Raw genomic sequence first — 17906 nt, 5'->3', positions numbered from 1 at the left:
TCCAGACGCTTTATGATTCTGACAGTAAACAAACACAACAACGACAAAGACGCAGGCTTTTGGTCTAAATTCGCACTTTATTCCTAACACTTACAGGTTTGCTTTGTCCCCGTTTCCCTGGCCCCCAAAACAACAGGCACACAGATAGCGATGAGTTCAGGGACGGTAGAGAACAGTTTCAAACCCAAACGTTTCCAACAGAATCAAGTTATAGAGTCAACTCAGACAGAGAGAGCCTGGAGGTCAAACGACAGCATATTGTAAGCATACTTGAAAACAGAAGACCCAGGAAACAGATACTAAAGCTGACAGAGCAGTGTTTGCTTCATCTTCACCATCATCATCATCATCATCATCATCATCATCATCATCATCATCAATATCGTTAGGACACATTAAAGAACACTTTCAGAGCCGTCATAAAAACGTGGGCGTTGTACAATGCGGATAAAAAAGAAAATCAAGGTGAGAAGATACAGTGGAACTCTTTGGTTTTCACTATTGAGGTTTTTTTTTTTCTCTTTAGCAGTAAAATCTATCTTTGCTCTTCCTCTTAACCTTTGGATTTAAGCTGCATTGTAGAAAAAATAGAAATGAAAACGCTTCTTTTAAATTTCTCCTAAATAACGAACATGGGGCAAACAAATACCGACTGAAGTGATTCTCTCTCTCTCTCTCTCTCTCTCTCTCTCTCTCTCTTTTATTTTCTATCTGCTCTCAGGTTTTACATCTTGTGTTCTCAAGGCCAAAGAAAGTTTTATTTGGTGGTGACTCGGAAAGTTGAGCAGAGTAAAAGTAACATTCACAGCCACAGAAGAACTACAGTAAAAAAAAACTGTCAAGGCCTGAAGTGCTCTTATTATCTGACAGTATTTTAATACTAACGTCAGGCGCTGGATTTCCTTTATTTGATCAGTTACGAGAATCCTGAATGTTTATATACACATGGAACCACCGTGAGTGTGTGTGTGTGTGTGTGTGTGTGTGTGTGTGTGTGTGTGTGCGTGCGTGTGCGTGTTGTGTTGTGTTTCGCTGTGGTAGTTTTAACTTTGGTATCATTCTCTGTCCACCACAGCGGAATCTGACGTCACAGGCACACAGAGTCAGAGCTGCACTGCTGTCGGAGCGAGAAGAAACTCAAATCTTACAAATATAAACTGGTATTTTCTTTAGAGTTTGTCATCCGTGCATGTTTTGGAGCTCTGCTGTTGGATTTCCTAGCTCGAGCAACTCGCTGAAAACATAAATTAGCACGTGTCCTTTGAGTAAAAACACTAAACCTGGAGTTAAAACGCTTTCCCCCGACAGCAGTGAGGAACACACACAGACCTCCCTGAACCGACAGGGTGGAGGCGGTGGTGTCGTCTGTAGGTTAAAGCCATAAGAACAAGTGGTTAATGAAAATCTTTGTTTTTTTTTTCCTTCATCACACTAACAGCTTCACGTCCCTCGCTCCTGAGTTCAGACATCATCTTTTTTTTTTTAAATCCTTTTTTAAATGTTTTTTTTTTGACATTAAAGCTTGAAGATCTATTTGGTTTTCATCAGAGTATCAGAGGTAAGAGTCAGAGCCCTCGTCGTCCTGAAGCGGGACGACACAGGGAGTCAGAAAGCTTTTCAGAGAGAGCAGAGGAGGAGACGACAGGAAACGGACATGTTGGATTCCAAACCGAAGCGTGGGACAAAAACCGAATCAACCAACCACTGAGCAGTTTAACCAGCCCGGAGAGAAACTGGGTCAAACGAGCTGCTGTCCTCACTTCACGGTCACATTTCAGACCCTGGACTGAGTTTCTGCAGATCAATCAATTACAAAGTCTGTGTAATCAATCGATCGTCCCTCGGTTCCTGAAAAACGACGTGATTCTCTAAATCAGGCCGAGTCCTAACTTATTTTTTGTAATGTGTAAATTTGTTGATCACAAACTTCTCCAGCGGCGTCCGAATTTTAATAATAACAAAAGAAAGGTCACTGAAGAAGGTGGAACTTTAACTAACGGCCAAAAACAAGCTAAAAGCTCGAGCAGCAAATTTAAAACTAAAGGTAACAGCTAATACTTTATAAATGTAGGTACTACTTGTACTTGTTGTATTTGTATCCATACGCATGGAGAAATATGTGTAATCTGATTAGGCGAAATCTAAATGACGCCAATTAGCTAGTTGTGTATTCCGATGTCATTTGAGGACGTATGTTTCAAGTAAACATCATCGCCTGAGGTTCATGAAGCAGTAACTCTCCAAGATCAGTGGGATTTTTCTTTTTCTGGGAGGTGAAGTGAAGCAACTTTGTCCCCCGTCACAGTTTCCCTGCTACGGTCCGTCTCCGTCTCTGCGTACAACAGTCTTTAAGTTTGGTTTGTTTTTTTTTCTTTGAAACATTCGTTTGGCATCTTCTCTTCTCGTCTCGATCTCAAGAACACAACTCTCTGCAGATACAAGCCTCACAACAACCCCTGAAAAACTATTACAAAGAAAGACTTAAATAGAATCCAATAAATACATAAATAAGGAATCAATAAATAAACAACGTGAGGGACAAAGAAGTTCATAAAATACAAACCGATGCATTTTTCCCATCCCCCCCCCGAAAAAGCACACACCTCCCTTATACAATAAATACAAATATTTTTTTCCAACAAAGAGCCCGTGAGAGATAAAAGAGTTTTAAAGCTTTTGGTTCTTAAATGGAGTCGTCGTCGTCTTCGGTCGTCATCATCAAGGATAATAGTCCCAGCCTTTCTATACATCAATAAGAGCAGTTCAACATATATCATCTCCCCCTACGAAACCTATGAGAACTAATGGATACATTCCATCTAAAAGTTTACGGTAATCCGCCTGCTCCCCTCCCCTCCCCCAACATATCATCAGTATCACTGGCTGCCTTCAGTATCTGGAGCTCCGTCCTGTTCGGTTTCAGCCTGGACCCGATTTCTCATCTCACTGGTCATCAGTAGGTTTATACACACGCCCGGTTTCCCTTTCACTATAAAAGTCCTGCCAGTAAGAAAACAGACGTATTTTCTAGATGTTTAACTTTTTGCAGTTGATGTTTTTTCGGAGTTTCTCGAGGCCGAAGGAGAAAGATGATGAAAACGGGTCCAGGGTGAAAATAACCAGAGTTTTGCTGTTAACTGTCTAAAAAAAAAACGAGCGCGGACTGATGTTAATTAGCTCAAAACGTTTACGTGACAGACAGAGTGAGTTTTTACGGTTTGGTTTGTACGCAAGAGAATTGCCGACACACACACACTCACTCACACATGCACACTCACACTTGTACATCTTTGTGCATTGGTTTGGTTGTTCTATTTGGTTTGGTTGTATCTCTAAAAAGTTTTGCTTTTGGTTTTCAGTTTTGGCTTTTTCACAACACTCTGGATCAACTAAAACACTTTTTTTTTTTTTTTTTTCATCTTGGAAGCTACATTTTCACAGTTATGTCCAAACGTCAACAGAAAAGAAGAAGAATGAACCCAGAGCACAACCGAAGAGACGAGAAGATATGAAAATAGGCAACACGTCGCCCGTGCCCGCCACCCGCCCCTCCCTCCCTCCCTCCCTCCCGCCGCATAATAAGTAGAAAGCAATGAGACAAATCCATACATCATTAACAGACACACTATGGAAAGCAAAAACAAAAATATATATACTCTCAAAGTCAGTTTTGTTGAGGTTATTCCATATTTTTATCCATCCAGGAAAAAAGAAAGTGAGAACAAAGCCGAGGTGGCCGGCGGAGGGAGGGAGGGAACGATTTCTGTCTGTCGATACAAGAACAGCAATCACAGTTAAAGACGAACAGACAGACAGGGCCTTACTCCCCCTTTCCTCCCCCTCTTTGTTTGTATTTGGTTTAGTTACAGTCACTCATACATAAGTAGTAGCAGTAGTAGTAGCTTTTGGTTTTGGGTTACTTTTTGGTTTTTCTGTCCGCCGCTCTGGGCGCACCTCCTCCTGCTCCTCTTCTTCCTCCTCCTCCTCCTCCTCCTCCTCCTCCTCTTCTTCTTCTTGCTTTCCCCTGCAGCTTTGCAAACCTTTGGCTCCTTTGCTCCTGACCACTTCTCGTTCTCCTCCTTTTCTTCTTCTTCTTCTTCTTCTTCTCCCCTCTTCTTTTTTTATATTTCGGCCCTTTCATCTGATCTTTGGAGACAAAGGAGAGGGGGCAGATGGGAGGGAGGGATGGAGGGCAGGGGTTTGGGGGCAGTTAGGGGAACGCCGGTGCTTCACCTCTTTCTTTTGTTCTTTTTTTTTTTGGTTTGGACTCTTTCTTATGCTTGTAGTGTGTGTATGTGTGGGTTTTTTTTCTCCCTTTGACACTGCTGAGGTTTTGTCTGGACACTCGTCTCCCGGGCGAATCCAGAGACAACGCTGCCAGAGGCGATGCTTTGGTATCCAAGAGTGACTGTCTGGTGGTAGATGAGCAGTCTGGAAAATGACATGACGATGGTATGGGGGTGGTGGGGGGGGGGTGATAATAAATAAAAGAAGGCAAATAAACCTGAAAAAAATCCATACACAGCTTGTCCACATGTGTGTGTGTGGGGTGTGTGTATCCTCTTTGAAGGCAGGACACGTGGCGAGAGCGTGTAAACCTCGATATTTAAGATGATCGTGACAGTGGCGATGAAATTCCTGCCAGAACTTCTATTTTTGGAAAAGAAACAAAGACGTAAACAATCCCGAAGTTTTCACGATGGATCTTTTCGACCGATGCACGAGTTTAAACCCGAAACAGACGTTGATCAGATGGGATTTCCCACCGTGTATGTTTGGTTTGAGCCCATTTAAGCGGCAGACGGGTGGAGTTTGCCACATATTTGGTTTTAACGAACACCACAGAGCTCAGAGCAGCGTTGGAAAGTTAGATTGAAACTACAGCATGAATGGATCAGCATCTTACCTGACACCGTAGTGATTATGGTGGGGAGCTCCACCCGTCTGCCGCTACAGGCCGAATAAAACAAACACCGTGACGGTTAATCGCGGTAAAGCTGTCGAGAGAGAGGTAGGTAGATACCCTGCATGTGGGATCGGCTGTGAAACATTAAACTGCGAGTATTTGACAAGAAATACCTCAAAGAGCGATTAATACAAAATCATAGAAAAATAAAAATTTGAAAGTAAAAATGAGAGAACTCCTGAGTGAAATGGAAAATGTTCGGTGAGACGTAGAATGAAGAGGTGAACTGATCCTGGACGGATCAGAATGTAAAAGTCTTTTTGATCTAAAGCTTTTCTCTCCGTTTATTATTGGGGGTTTTTTTGTGTCTTTTTTTTTTTGGTTTTCAGTTTTTGGTATTTGGAGATTTTGGTTTTCATCTTTGTCGGTGTGTGTTTCTCTTCTAGCATCTTTTCCTTTTTTTTAGATTTGGTTGCAGCCAACTTCCTGACCTTCCCAGCTTGTTAAACAAGTCTTTTCTTTTTTGCCTCCCGTCTCTCTCACACAGTTTCTCGTCCCTGCCCTCATCCAGTTTCTTTTTTTTTCCCCAGCCGATAAAAGGCTTGGTGTTCGTCCCCCCCCCCCCCCCCCCCCCCCCCCCCCCGATGCAAAAACACTACTCAGTGCCACGGCTCCAGCTGTGGATCATTATTTGGTTTCAGATCTCTCCCCTCCATTCTGCAGTTCTCTCTATCCTCTCCATCCTCTCTCTCTCTTTGCCTCCCCCTCCTCACTCATATATTTTTGGCTTCTGAGGACGTCTGAGGAGACACAGAGAGACGGACTCACAGATGGATCAGACAGAGAGATGGCTTTGGTTGAAAGGCGAGGTTGTAAATTTAGATTTTTAAAGCTCCTTTAACACCATCTTTCCTCCTCCTCGTCCTCCCCTGATAGGCTGTCGGTCAGGGATCACTCGGCCATGGCCCCCCCCAGGGGCGGCGGCGAGGCTTCGCTGAAGGAACAGAAAGAGGTGGGGCTTGAACAAGGAGAGGCGGACTCCTCGGGACAAGAGGTCGGGCTCATGAGGTCGCTGGCGCCGGGGGGCGGAGACTGGGGGAAGGAGGGCCTCGGGACACCTATGCCGCTGCTGCTGACCAGTCCCATGGCGGGCGTGGAGGCGGTCCCGATGGAGCAGGTCACCATGGGAAGGAGAGTGGGGCGGTTGAGGAAGAGGGACGAGCGGAGGGACGGGGGGACTGCGGCTCCCCCAGGTCCGCCCAGAAGCAAGTGACCCGCCCCCCCTTCGAGGCCAGACATGGGCAGCTGACCACTGCTCGCTGCCAGGGCTGAGAGCAATAGAGGACATGGACAGGGATGGAGGAAGGACGAAGAAAGGAGGAGGAAGATTGAGAGGGAGAAAAGACAAGGTCGAGAGGAAATGAGGGGATGAAAGACGAAAAGATGATGCGAAAAAGTGACAGGGCGGATACAGGGCAAGATGGAGCGCGAGAAAAGAAGAGAGGGATAAAAATAGAGAGAGGACAAAAAAGTAACGAGGACAAAGTGACAGAGTGATGAAGAGAGCGAAGAAAGAGGAAAAGGAAGAGCAGGACAAACATGGAGGATGCAGAGGACAGTGAGGGGACACGGTAAAAAAAAATGGAGAAAGGACGATGCAGGAAGTGAGGAAAGAGATGGAGAGAGTGATAAATGGAGGCAGAGGAGGACAAAGAGAGGAGAGAGAGTAAAAGAACAAAGAGTGGAGGTGAAAGGAGAGAAAGACAGGAAGTAGAGAGAAGTCAGTGAACACGTCAATAACAGGAGGAACATTTCAAACCTGGATGATGAAGATGAGGAAGATGATGATAAAACTACTTCTATAAACACAGTCTTACAAATATGATATGAGTGAGAATGAAGAAATGATTTAATGATTTTGTATCTATCTATTAAATTTCTTAATTAATCTTTTAATGTATAAAAAGATGATGATCACAAATTTTAAAGTTAAATTTATATTAATTAAATATTACATTTCACGAAGTTAAAAGTCGTCAAATCTCAGCCTGAGAATTTCCTCCTTCATATTTCTGACTCACAACAGTTGCTGATCAAGTTTCTGTTGATTGACGGGTCATCGATTGAACTCTGCGCTGCAGTGACAGATATCAAACAATAATTCGTCTGTCACCCGCTGACTTGTGGATTCCAGTGTAACGGCAAACACCTTTATCCATTACGGCAGCCTGTGTGTAAACATTCAGAGTGTGTGTGTGGCCCCGGAGGGAATCAGGGCACAAATCCTTTTCTCGTCTCTCTCTCTCCCTCTCTCTTTTCACGGAGCCTCCTCTTTCTTCTCTCCTCCTCGCTATAGCTCTATCAGCGCCGCCGCTGCCAGAGCTGCACTTTCCATAACACGCTGTATCCTTCTCATCAGCACATGGCCCGGAGGAGGCCGGCTCTGAGCGGAGCGGGAGAAAAGGGGAAGGGAAGGTCTGAATCGGCGCTATAGGGAGATGGAGCACATGACGGATTCAAAGCCGAGCTTATTAGTGATGCTTAATTGATTTGGCAGCAGATCGTCTGGTTGAAAAAGGGGAATTCTGAGGGGGAAGCAGCTCTTTGGCCAACAGGCCTGGATATATAGAGAGGGAGGGAGGATTGTGCCTGTTCAACTGTTTACTGTAAGCTGACCTGGCCTCCTAATCTTTGCCTTTAGGGGCTCTTGTCACTTTGTGATAATAGCAGGCTATTGTATGAGAATCGAATTGAATCTTTCATCACACTGAGTGATTCAAAAAGTTTGTGCCGAGGAGGAGGACGAAGAGGAGGAGGAGGAGTAAGAGGAGTGAGCCGGGCTCGCTGTCGGCTACTGTCGTCTCAGGCTCAGCACGGAAATTCATTTTGGTGAGAATGGATGAAGGGTGAAATGGGAAGTGGTCTTCAGAAAAAGAGACTCAAGAGGACCGGAGGGGACTGGACTGCACGCACCAACACACACACACACACACACACACACACACACACACACACACACACACACACAGACACACACACACACACACACACACACACACACACACACACACACACACACACACGCACACACACACGCACATGCACACACACCTTGCATTGTAGCCAGGGTATTGCTGCCAATGAGGGCCTGGTTCATCCCTGTGCTTACTCCCATCATTGTGTTCCTGAAATGTGGATGGATCGCAAATCACACACACACACACACACACACGAGAACATTCACACATGTAGAGAAACAACACATTCATTGATACAAACGTTTTCATCAGACCTGGAGGCGTCCGTCTGTTTTCATTCCAGCTGCAGCAGCTTCTCATATTTGTGTTCAGCACCTGATATTCTCTATCTGGGTCAGAGCTGCCACAACATGCAGATGTTTCCAGAAGCTGGTTTTTTTTTTTTTGTGTGTGTGTGTGTGTGTGTAAACATGCAAACTTGCAGTCGAACTGGTGCAACAGCCTGAGACAAACAGCTGAATACCAAACGTTCCAACCTGCAGCCACATCAGGAGCGTTCAGACGGTCGGACTCAACAAAAACAACACAAAACAACTCCAAGCAAAACTGAACGAGAACTTAAATAACAGGGTTTCAGCAAAATGAATTAAATCAATGAAAGAAAGTTATTTACACTATTTTCACAAAAGTAATCTGCTGCAACTATTATCATCTTTGTGAAAGTTTTTATAAGATATAATTTTAAACTCTTCAGCAGGTCATGTAGGCCGATACACTTTCTTCCTTTTAATTCCAACCTGGAACCAAACCGCTCTGAATGAAGATCAGTCGACTCTGATGTTTTTAAAAAACTCACCCGGTGTTGAGCCCGTGGGCCCCGAGGCCAGGAGGGGCGGGGCTGGCTGTGCTATGAGGGGGTGGAGTCACAGAAGAGGAGGTGGAGCCGACAGCAGCCGAGCTGACGGGGGTCATGGGGCAGGACGCTGAAGGTGACAAGCTGGCAGCTGAGAGGACGAGAAGAAGAACGATAAACAGATAAATCACATTATGACTGCGGCTACTTACACACTGAGCTTTTACTAATCTCCGTCCACGCGAGTGTTTTAGCGACGCATCGCGTCACGAGTCACAAACACTGGTCACGAGCGTGCTGGTGTAAACAGGAAGCAGATTATCTATTTGTCTGCTATTTTCAAGGAAAATACTAGAAACAAAAACGATGACAAGTGAGAAGAGGGATTTCTTTTCTTGATCCGAGGATGAACTGTTACTGACACAAGTATTCGCAGCCGTTTGCATTCGCTGCTGGTAGTCGAGCTTTAAAACTGAAACGGGGCCAATTGTGTTTCCAAAAGTTTTAGTTGCTTCAAGAACTCCGGCAGATGTGACGGGTTTTAAAAGTGAAACGTGGTCGTGTGGATGCAGTTAGAACTGCACTCATCAACAGTTTGGGTTTTTCGGCGTCTTCTTCTGACTCAACTCAACTCAACAGCAGCGAGAGGAGTTTTCTCGCCTCGGCTCAACGGGCCAATAAATTTCCAGCTGTGTTTGTTGCCTGTCAGGTCATCTGTCATGTCTGTGAACCCTGGGAAAGCTCGCACAGTAGCCGAGCTCTATAAATCATGAGGACTATCCATGACTCATGCAGGTAAACAACTCCAGATGGGACCAGTGCTTCCATGTTGTTGTCAACTGAACCGTCGTTGTTTTCCATTTCTGTCTTCCTCTCGTAGAAATCTGTTTCTTTTTTTTTGTTTTTTAAGTCATTATTCTTCCGTGTTGCATCAAACCAGAAAAACCTCTCTGACAATACAGGAACATCAGCCTCCTCCAAATAACGCCAGGACCGGTTTAATCTTCCTGTGACTGACCTCTGGGCTCCAAAAACACAACTGCTCTCAGCTTTAATAATTCATTGACGAGACTCAACACAGGCACAGACAGTAATTACATCTCACCTGTTGTGCTGAGGCTGGTGGTGACCTGGGACAGACCCTGACTCGATATCTGCGGAGAGCGAGGGGAAAGAAATTAGGAAACAAATATCAGAGGCGCTGCGGAAATTACACCGAAAACAACAAGAAAAAAAAAAAAGAAAAGCGTTTGAAGTGGTGAAGGGTGAGCGGAGCGGTGGCGGCGGACTGTACCATGTGCGGGCTGTAGCAGGAGGCTTTGTGCGTCACGATGGGCGAAGTCTGGCTGGGCAGGGGAGGGGTGGTGCTGCTGGAGGGGTTGATGCGTTTCTCTTTCTGCCGGCGGTTGCAGAACCAAACGCGAATCACCTCCTTCTCCATGTTGAGCTGCTCCGCCATCAGCAGGATCTCCTCCGAGGTAGGCTTCTGGTTCTGAGGAGGAAAACACCACAGAGTGGATAAAGAGGCGAGGAGGTACGGAAATCAGTGTGGAGATCGTGGATTAATTAAAAAGATGTAAATGTCTGTTACTTAAAGAGACCGGTACGGACAGACGTGACACATGTACATTTTAATCATGAAGACGACATGATGTGGACAAAGTTTGTCTCTCACCGTGCAGAAGTTGCGCTCTAGCATCACTCGCACGTTGGTCTCGATGCTGGTGCGTTTCTTCCTGCGTCGGCCGGGCAGCCCCTCGATTCCCAGCATCGGGGAGGAGAGAGAGGAGGGGCTGGGCAGCATGCTGTCTACTGCCATGGTTTCTGAGAGGGAGGAGAGGACGAGACACGAGGACATAAATATCGTGACAGTTCAAATAAGTAGATATGTCAAAATACCACTTTATCAAAAAGAACTGATTCTATAAAGCAGGAGTCTCACGTTAAATAACTGTTATCTGTGGATTTATCTTCAAAAAATTTAAAATAAATTCAGATATCAGAGACCTGGTTTCAGGTGGAATGGATGACAGCTTCTCACCTGCGTCACTCAGCCACTTCTCCAGCAGCGGCTTCAGCTTGCACATGTTCTTGAAGCTGAGGTTGAGAGCCTCGAAGCGGGAGATGGTCGTCTGGCTGAAATCGTTGCCGTACAGTTTTCCCATGGCGACGCCGACGTCTCCCTGGTGGAGACACACATTTGAATGAAGAAATACACAAACTCACTCTGCTGCAAACCTTCCTCTTGTCCCCCGTCTGTCACCTGCGTGAATCCCAGCTTGATGCGTCGCTGCTTGAACGTGCGGGCAAACTGCTCCAGCTCCTCCAGGTCGCTGGGTTCTTCGCCCATGTGACCCCCGTGGCCTCCAGGGGTCAAGCTGGAGCCGAGCGAGGAGGCCGAGGTTGCTCCCACAGACGTCACGACGCCACCGCTGCCGGAGGCCACTAATGAGCCGGCGCCGGGGCCTCCACTGCCGCTGCTTCCGCCGACCACGTCAATGCTCTTCTCTCTCTGTGAGACACACGAAGACGGAAGTAGATTTTAAAAAACGGACACGCAGGCCTGACTGCTGCTGTCTCTGAACGTGTCGCTTAAAACACTGAATGAAATCTGACAAAAATAAGCATTTTCCCGAAAACAGAAATTGAAATGCGCTGGGAGGTGAATACTTATGAGGTCATCAGCTGAAGGAAATGCATTAAAAACAGAAACTTGACCCCCGTGTGTCAAACATCATGTACATGTTTTATTCTAAGCAGCAGAATAATAACACCATGAGTCTAATGTCTGACTGTAGAGGACCCACAGAGCAGGAATGTGACCCTGAGAGCTGAGGGAGTTTCAACTAATTGAGCGCACGTCGTGCATGATATCTGCTGCTACTCGCCTCATTTACATTCACCGTCTCTGTGCATAAAACACACGGAGGGAAACAGGCGCACCTGCCTCTTGTCTGACACGACTCCCATCGCAGCTTAATGAAAAATCTATAACGGCCGTCGCGTGTGTGACGATGCATTCATGCATTTTGTTACTGGAGATAAAGGCTGAGGACACGAGGGGAGTTGTTTGACTAGAATCAGGAGTGAAGATGCTCATTGGACCCAGAAACTGCTTCTATTATGAAAATAACCTGCTTTGGTTTTGTTTTTCATTTGTAAAAATAAGATTCATGCAGCAGAGATCAGATATTTGCTTTAAGTGATTTGTTCCAGGTCTGTTAAAGGAGCGTTTTGCATTCTGCGGGTGGTGAGTGTGACGGACGCTCTGTGGTGCAGAGACTCAACGTCCGTTCGATTCCTTGTCACAGACAGAGTTCTACCTGTGCTTGGAGTCCCAGGCGAGGTGGTGATGTCAGTAGTCCTCCCGGGCTTTGCTGAGGTAGCTGGATCAGATTTGGTGTCGAAAGCAAACCTGTGAAAATCAAAATCAATGAATCAGATTATTACGTCAATAAAGAAGTTGTGTTTTCATCTGTGTTTGTTTCTTATTTAGCAGAATTACACAAAAACAACAGAATTGAAATCTGCGAGTTTGAGCAGTTTGGTTCTGAGAGCTGAGAGGAAGAGGTGCGCTGGGTTCGCTCACCCTGCTGTGGCTGCTGTGCCTGTGCTGGCTGAGGCAGGAGGAACTGGGCAGGAGACTGGAGAGGATGACCCGGCATCAGCACCAGCTGCTGGAGCTGCAGCAGCTGCTGGATGTCCTGGAACGCACCAACGAAACAACACGAGCTCATTATACCTGCTTTAAATAGAGTTAATCTACAGGTCAAATAAAAACTGTGATTCACAAACAAACATAATCATTATCATCACAACTAAGGTCCTGAGATCAGAAACAGTTTGACCTTAGAGCGACACATTAACTTTCTTATTATCTTAAACCTCTAAAGTAATTTTTATTAAGTCAGTGAAATATTTTGAAACTAAAAATTCAGTCCCGTCAAAGTTTTTTATCTCTTTTCTCAAAGTCTTTTCTGATTTTACTTGAATTGAAATTTTCTAGAACTTTCATAACAATTTTCTTTGATTTCTGCCTAATGACACTTAATAATCTGAGAAGTGCTCAATATACAGAGATTATGATTATGAAAGTTTTTATCATTGTTTAAATCTTTCCCTCAGTACGGCGCTGCGGGCTCGTACCTGCGCTGTGAGCTGGATTGGCTGTGACAGAGTCAGCTGTGGAGCTTGGACCGTTTGCTCCTGTTTGGTTGACTGCTGCTGCTGCTGTGATTGGCTCTGCTGCTGCTGCTGCTGCTGCTGCTGGTTGGCCTGTTGCTGTGCGGCGGCGTGGGCGGCGTGAACGGCGTGTGCGGCGTTTGACTGCTGAACGGCGGCCGCCAGGAGCTGAGCCTGAGCCTGCTGGAGGAGAAGCTGCTGCTGGGCCGGGAGGAGAGCGGCAAGCTGGGGGAGAGCAGGAGGAGGATGAAGAAGAAGAAGAAGAAGAAGAAGAATGTCTTAAAGAGAAGATGTGACACTGAACATGTTCCAGGTATTCATCACTTCAGTATATAGACATTAAAGTGTGTGTGTGTGTGTGTGTGTGTCTCACCCCTGCGAGCTGACTGCCAGCCAGCATCAGCTGTGTGTGGTGGTGCTGTTGCTGCTGTTGCTGCTGTTGCTGCTGTTGTTGTTGTTGTTGTTGTTGTTGTTGCTGCTGCTGTTGTTGGGAGGGAGGAGCAGGAGGAGCAGTGCTGTGGGTCATCTCTGAACTCTCCTTACTTTTTACCTGAAGGAGAAACACAAAACAAATGAAGCGACACACATCATATTTCGTGCTGTAACACAACGTGACACACACTCAGGTGCAAGAAAAATACATTTTCAATATTTTCATATAATTCATAGAAGTAGAATAAAATCAGGTAGATTAAGAAAACTGATTTCCACGAGCGTGTGTGTAATTTAGAGCCGCTGGATTGAGTTTGATTGGACGGTTGGGCCTGGGTGGAAGAATGTTCTCTCTGAGGGACATTTTACTTTTCTGAGCAATCAACGAAACCAGTTGAACCCGTTTCAGACTCACTCATACATTCAGGGCTTAACGTGTAGTTAGGGAACGGATTGAAGATGAACCACATCAACATTGATTCTCCTCGAACTCCACAGGTGGACGTCAGTCACGTGAGCAGAAGGACGAGTCAATCCTCCTCGTTTCCGTTGTGTCAGAGACGCTCCGCAGCTGCCGACCTCCGACCCGGAGCTGTCGACACCCGCTCACTGTCCTGTCATTACCCATCCATCACCACTGCACCGTGGTTCATCTTTACGTCTGCCACTCACTGTCACCTCGCTCACATCCGTTTTTCCTTTCGGGTCTCGTTAAGTGTGTGGATGAGGCCACCCGAGATTTCATACACGAGCCAGTGATCACATCCGTACATGCAGACGAAGGGGGGCGTTGTTCTTTTTTTTCTTTTCATCATTCACACACACACACACACACACACACACACACACACACACACACACACACACACACACACACACACACACACAGGCTCACCTTGCTGCCAGCCGCTGTGGGGGAGAGGCTGAAGGGGCTGGTTTTCATTGGCTGAACCTGCAGCGAATAATACACACAAATGAATGAATGAATAACAACTGAGCAGAAATCAAAGTAAATCAAATACAATAAAAACCACAGTTTTGTCTATTTGATTATTTATTATGAATATAATCTGAATAATTCACATTTTGTTTCCACATTTGAGAAGTGAAGAGAAACGATTCACTCAAACGCAGCAGCTGGTTAAAGAGACGTTAGAAAAACTACACATTTATAATCATTTCAAATATTAAACAAGATTATTGATATCATGACGGTTATTTTTCATCCTGATGTTCATATTCATGTGTCATGGTTTTAAAAAGCACATTGTTCACTGTCCATGAAATATCATACAACACGAATCAGATGATCTAAAACAGATATCGTTGTTTTATTTAATCCATTTATTTTCATTTATAGCTGCAAATGATTCAGGTAAAAATATCCAGTGTATAAAATACGAAGGTTTTTTAATTTCATTCACAATCTGAATAAATTATAATTATTATTAAAGTCAGAGTTAATGTAGAAAACCAACCTGGTCGTCGGGGCTGTTTCTGTCAGAGTCTGAAACACAAAGAGACACGTGGACTGTTTATTACACTGTGTGTGTGTGTGTGTGTGTCTGTGTGTGTGTGTGTGAGGATGATAAGATCAGATTGTGATTTGAAAAAGATTAATGTTCATTCATTTTTAAATATATTCAAATAATAAAACAAAATATTGGACACAATGGAACATGTGTCATTCATATCATAAAATATGTGTGTGTGTGTGTGTGTGTGTGTGTGTGTCGTACCTGAACTGTCCCCTGGATATTCCGCCCCAGGCTTCTCCTCCTCTGCTGCTTTAGACATCCTGATATCTGCAGGAAACACACACAGATACACATCAGACACGTGCACGGAATAAAACACACAGGTGACATCACGCTAACACAGCGTCAGAGCAGCAGAGGGTTGCTGGTTCAAATCCCCGACAACATTTCCCTCTCCCCGTGCGTCAGTGCTGCAGAATAAACCATTGTTACCGATGAGAATGAGATGATAAATGTTCCGTTTAGAAATGAGTAACAGAACAGATAAGATGGATTAAACCTGTGTATGTGCAGCTCTGGAATAAAGGAATGTTTCCACCCGTCTGTTTGTCTGTTTGAAATCGAAACCTTCAGGACGATGTCGTAAACGTGCTCATCTAAAGTCAAAGTGTCTTTCTAAAAAGAAGAAGTGGAACCAGAGAGACGTTGCTTTTGCTCTGTGCCATCTGTGTTTCTCCAGTTCTGCTGATGAAATCATTTGAAACAAGAAACACTTCACTGTCAAGATTCAAACCCAAAAACCTTCCTCTCTTTTCTAAAAGTTTGATTCCCTGCAGCTCGTTTCCTTTTATAACCTGAGAACATCCGAGAGGAAAGCTCTGCTCAGCAGAAACTTGAAAACTGATGATGCCTTCCTCTAATTTACTTCTTTAAATGTAAACTTCATTCACCCAGGAGGCGGCAGACGTCCTCTTAACTACCGTCTGTGGACCTTCCTGTTGGTGGTGACTTCTGGGACTGCAGGAATAATTGGTCCAGGAAGAGCGACGCCAGAGGAAGTGCTTACCTGAGCACCAGACATTACTCAGCACCGCCGCGACCGCCATCTTGGATAGAACGGCCTCTCAGCCCTCGCTCTAAATGCTCTTAAGTTCTCTCTCGTCTTCTCTCGTCAGCTGAAGAGCTAAGATACGACGGCAGCGGCCGGTGCAGCGAGGAGACGTCTGGATGAAGTGAGAACGAGTCTGACACGAGCGAGAGAGAGCTTTGAAAATAATTAAAATAAAACCACGGTGAACGTCCTCCACCCTGATATTCCTCATCCAAATACGGGCCCAGTGTGTGTGTGTGTGTGTAAGTCTCGTCATCAAGGTCACAAACAAGTTCAAGTTGTGATGAGAGGAAGTGGAAAGGAAAGGAATGAAGGAAGGACTGAGGGAAGGACTGAGGGAAGGAGGCATGAATATCTTTTCTTCATCATTGTAACTCTGCACTCGAACAAATGTCTGTGTCTTAGAAACTCTGTCATGAACTAAAGGTTTTTAACCTTCATGTAAATTACAGTGTGTTAAAGTCTCATTATCTTCTGTTGTCAAAAATTATCTGGTTTGATTTAGTAAAAGGAAAACACACGCACACGCACACACACACGCACACACACGCACACACTCCTCAGTGCTCTGCAGTTGCATGGTGGAACCAGATGGTGGCAGCACCCTACTGATAAATGTGAGTGTGTGATATTAAAAACATCTGAGACAGAAACAAGTAAATGTAAAATAATAATATCTGTAGTTGAACAGTGATAATTGAATAAAGTGAATAAAGAATAAACTGAAAACTCTGCCGTCAGAGGTCAACGTGTAAATAACATGTTTAATAAACATCATGTGACTTCTGACCCCCCCCCCCCCCCGTGATTGTGAATGATAACTTACTATTTTATCTTCAAGCAAAAAAAAACTTTCAAGTTCATTAACTCGAGTTTAATGAAGTTTTTTTTTTTTAACATTCAACTAAAATAGTAAACGATCAGAAGAATAACACATCTGACTGATACATGATGAAAAACAAGTGCTCAGCTGGATCTAATTCACACACACACACACACACACACACACACACACACACACACACACACACACACACACACGTTATTATTCCAGGCTCCTTCATCCTCTCAGCATACATGGAAGGGCCCCTCATAAAATCATTTTATCACCCAGCCCCCCCCACGACCCCGAACCCCACATCACTCCCTCCCCACAACGACTGTAATGCCCCTAACCCCTCTGGCCATGGGGCCACTTTTACCCCCCCCCCTCATATGAGCCGACAAATCAAACGCACCGAACCCCAAATGTCACAAACGTCCTGAACATGTGAAATTCTATTTTCCCTTTGATCAGATCTGATTTGAACCCTGTGTGTAGAAACAACACCCCCCCCCCCCCACACACACACACACATATACAAACACACAAACACACAGAAACACACACCTTCTCTCTTTTCTTTGAGTTTTACAGTTTTCTGATTTCACTGTAACTTCACACTGACCGTCCTCACACACTCCTCCACCCTCGGGGGGGTAGTTTGATTGAATGCAAGGCAGACCCCCCCCCTCCCTCCCTCCCTCCTGAACCCCTACTCATCCTATCACTGCTAATAGCATAGAGAGAGAGAGAGAGAGAGAGAGAGGGAAGAGAGGGAGAGAGAGAGAGGGAGAGAGGCCACTGGCCAGATGATGTATCTGTCTTCTGGGGTTGACGTGGCCAGCCTGCCTGTGTGTGTGTGTGTGTGTGTGTTTAATGTGTGTGTGTGTGTGTGTTAGGGGGAAAGAGGGGTGGTCGGGGGGGTACAGGGTCACTGTCAGGGAATTAGAAAAGGGGGAAGTGAGTGAGGGGGGAGGATAAAATGGCTGGAGGGGTCCTAAACTCGACCCCTCCCCTCTGTTCTCCCTCCTTTTTGCCCACCCACCCCGCCTCGGTCACGCCTGTCAGGGGCCGGTGACAGACGGCGCGTGGGTTATTGTGTGAGTGTGTGTGTGTATGGAGGGGGGGGGGGTTTGCCGGCAC

At 45.4% G+C, this 17906-nt stretch overlaps 1 protein-coding gene across 3 annotated transcripts in view; it reads right to left on the bottom strand.

The window, feature by feature from the left end:
* Window positions 1–57: 57 nt before the first annotated feature.
* The window catches only part of pou2f2a (POU class 2 homeobox 2a), a 68185-nt gene continuing 50336 nt past the window's right edge, over window positions 58–17906 (bottom strand). For 2 of the 3 annotated variants that reach the window (XM_069516014.1, XM_069516015.1), the window contains 15 exons: window positions 15091–15156; window positions 14830–14858; window positions 14247–14303; window positions 13293–13469; window positions 12884–13144; window positions 12327–12441; window positions 12061–12152; window positions 11001–11249; window positions 10779–10920; window positions 10413–10561; window positions 10032–10229; window positions 9843–9891; window positions 8741–8888; window positions 8018–8091; window positions 58–6234 (listed from right to left, as the gene is read on the bottom strand). In XM_069516014.1, coding sequence (XP_069372115.1) covers window positions 5858–6234; window positions 8018–8091; window positions 8741–8888; window positions 9843–9891; window positions 10032–10229; window positions 10413–10561; window positions 10779–10920; window positions 11001–11249; window positions 12061–12152; window positions 12327–12441; window positions 12884–13144; window positions 13293–13469; window positions 14247–14303; window positions 14830–14858; window positions 15091–15156 — 2183 coding nt within the window. In that variant the 3' untranslated portion in view covers window positions 58–5857. The remainder of the gene's footprint in view (window positions 6235–8017; window positions 8092–8740; window positions 8889–9842; window positions 9892–10031; window positions 10230–10412; window positions 10562–10778; window positions 10921–11000; window positions 11250–12060; window positions 12153–12326; window positions 12442–12883; window positions 13145–13292; window positions 13470–14246; window positions 14304–14829; window positions 14859–15090; window positions 15157–17906) is intronic. The other variant, XM_069516016.1, reaches the window with a different exon arrangement.

The sequence above is a fragment of the Paralichthys olivaceus genome, chromosome 20 (genome assembly GCF_024713975.1).
Source record: "Paralichthys olivaceus isolate ysfri-2021 chromosome 20, ASM2471397v2, whole genome shotgun sequence".
Taxonomy (NCBI): Eukaryota; Metazoa; Chordata; class Actinopteri; order Pleuronectiformes; family Paralichthyidae; genus Paralichthys; species Paralichthys olivaceus.
Note: the sequence above shows the minus strand (reverse complement) of the source record. Positions and strands in the feature narration are given on the sequence as shown.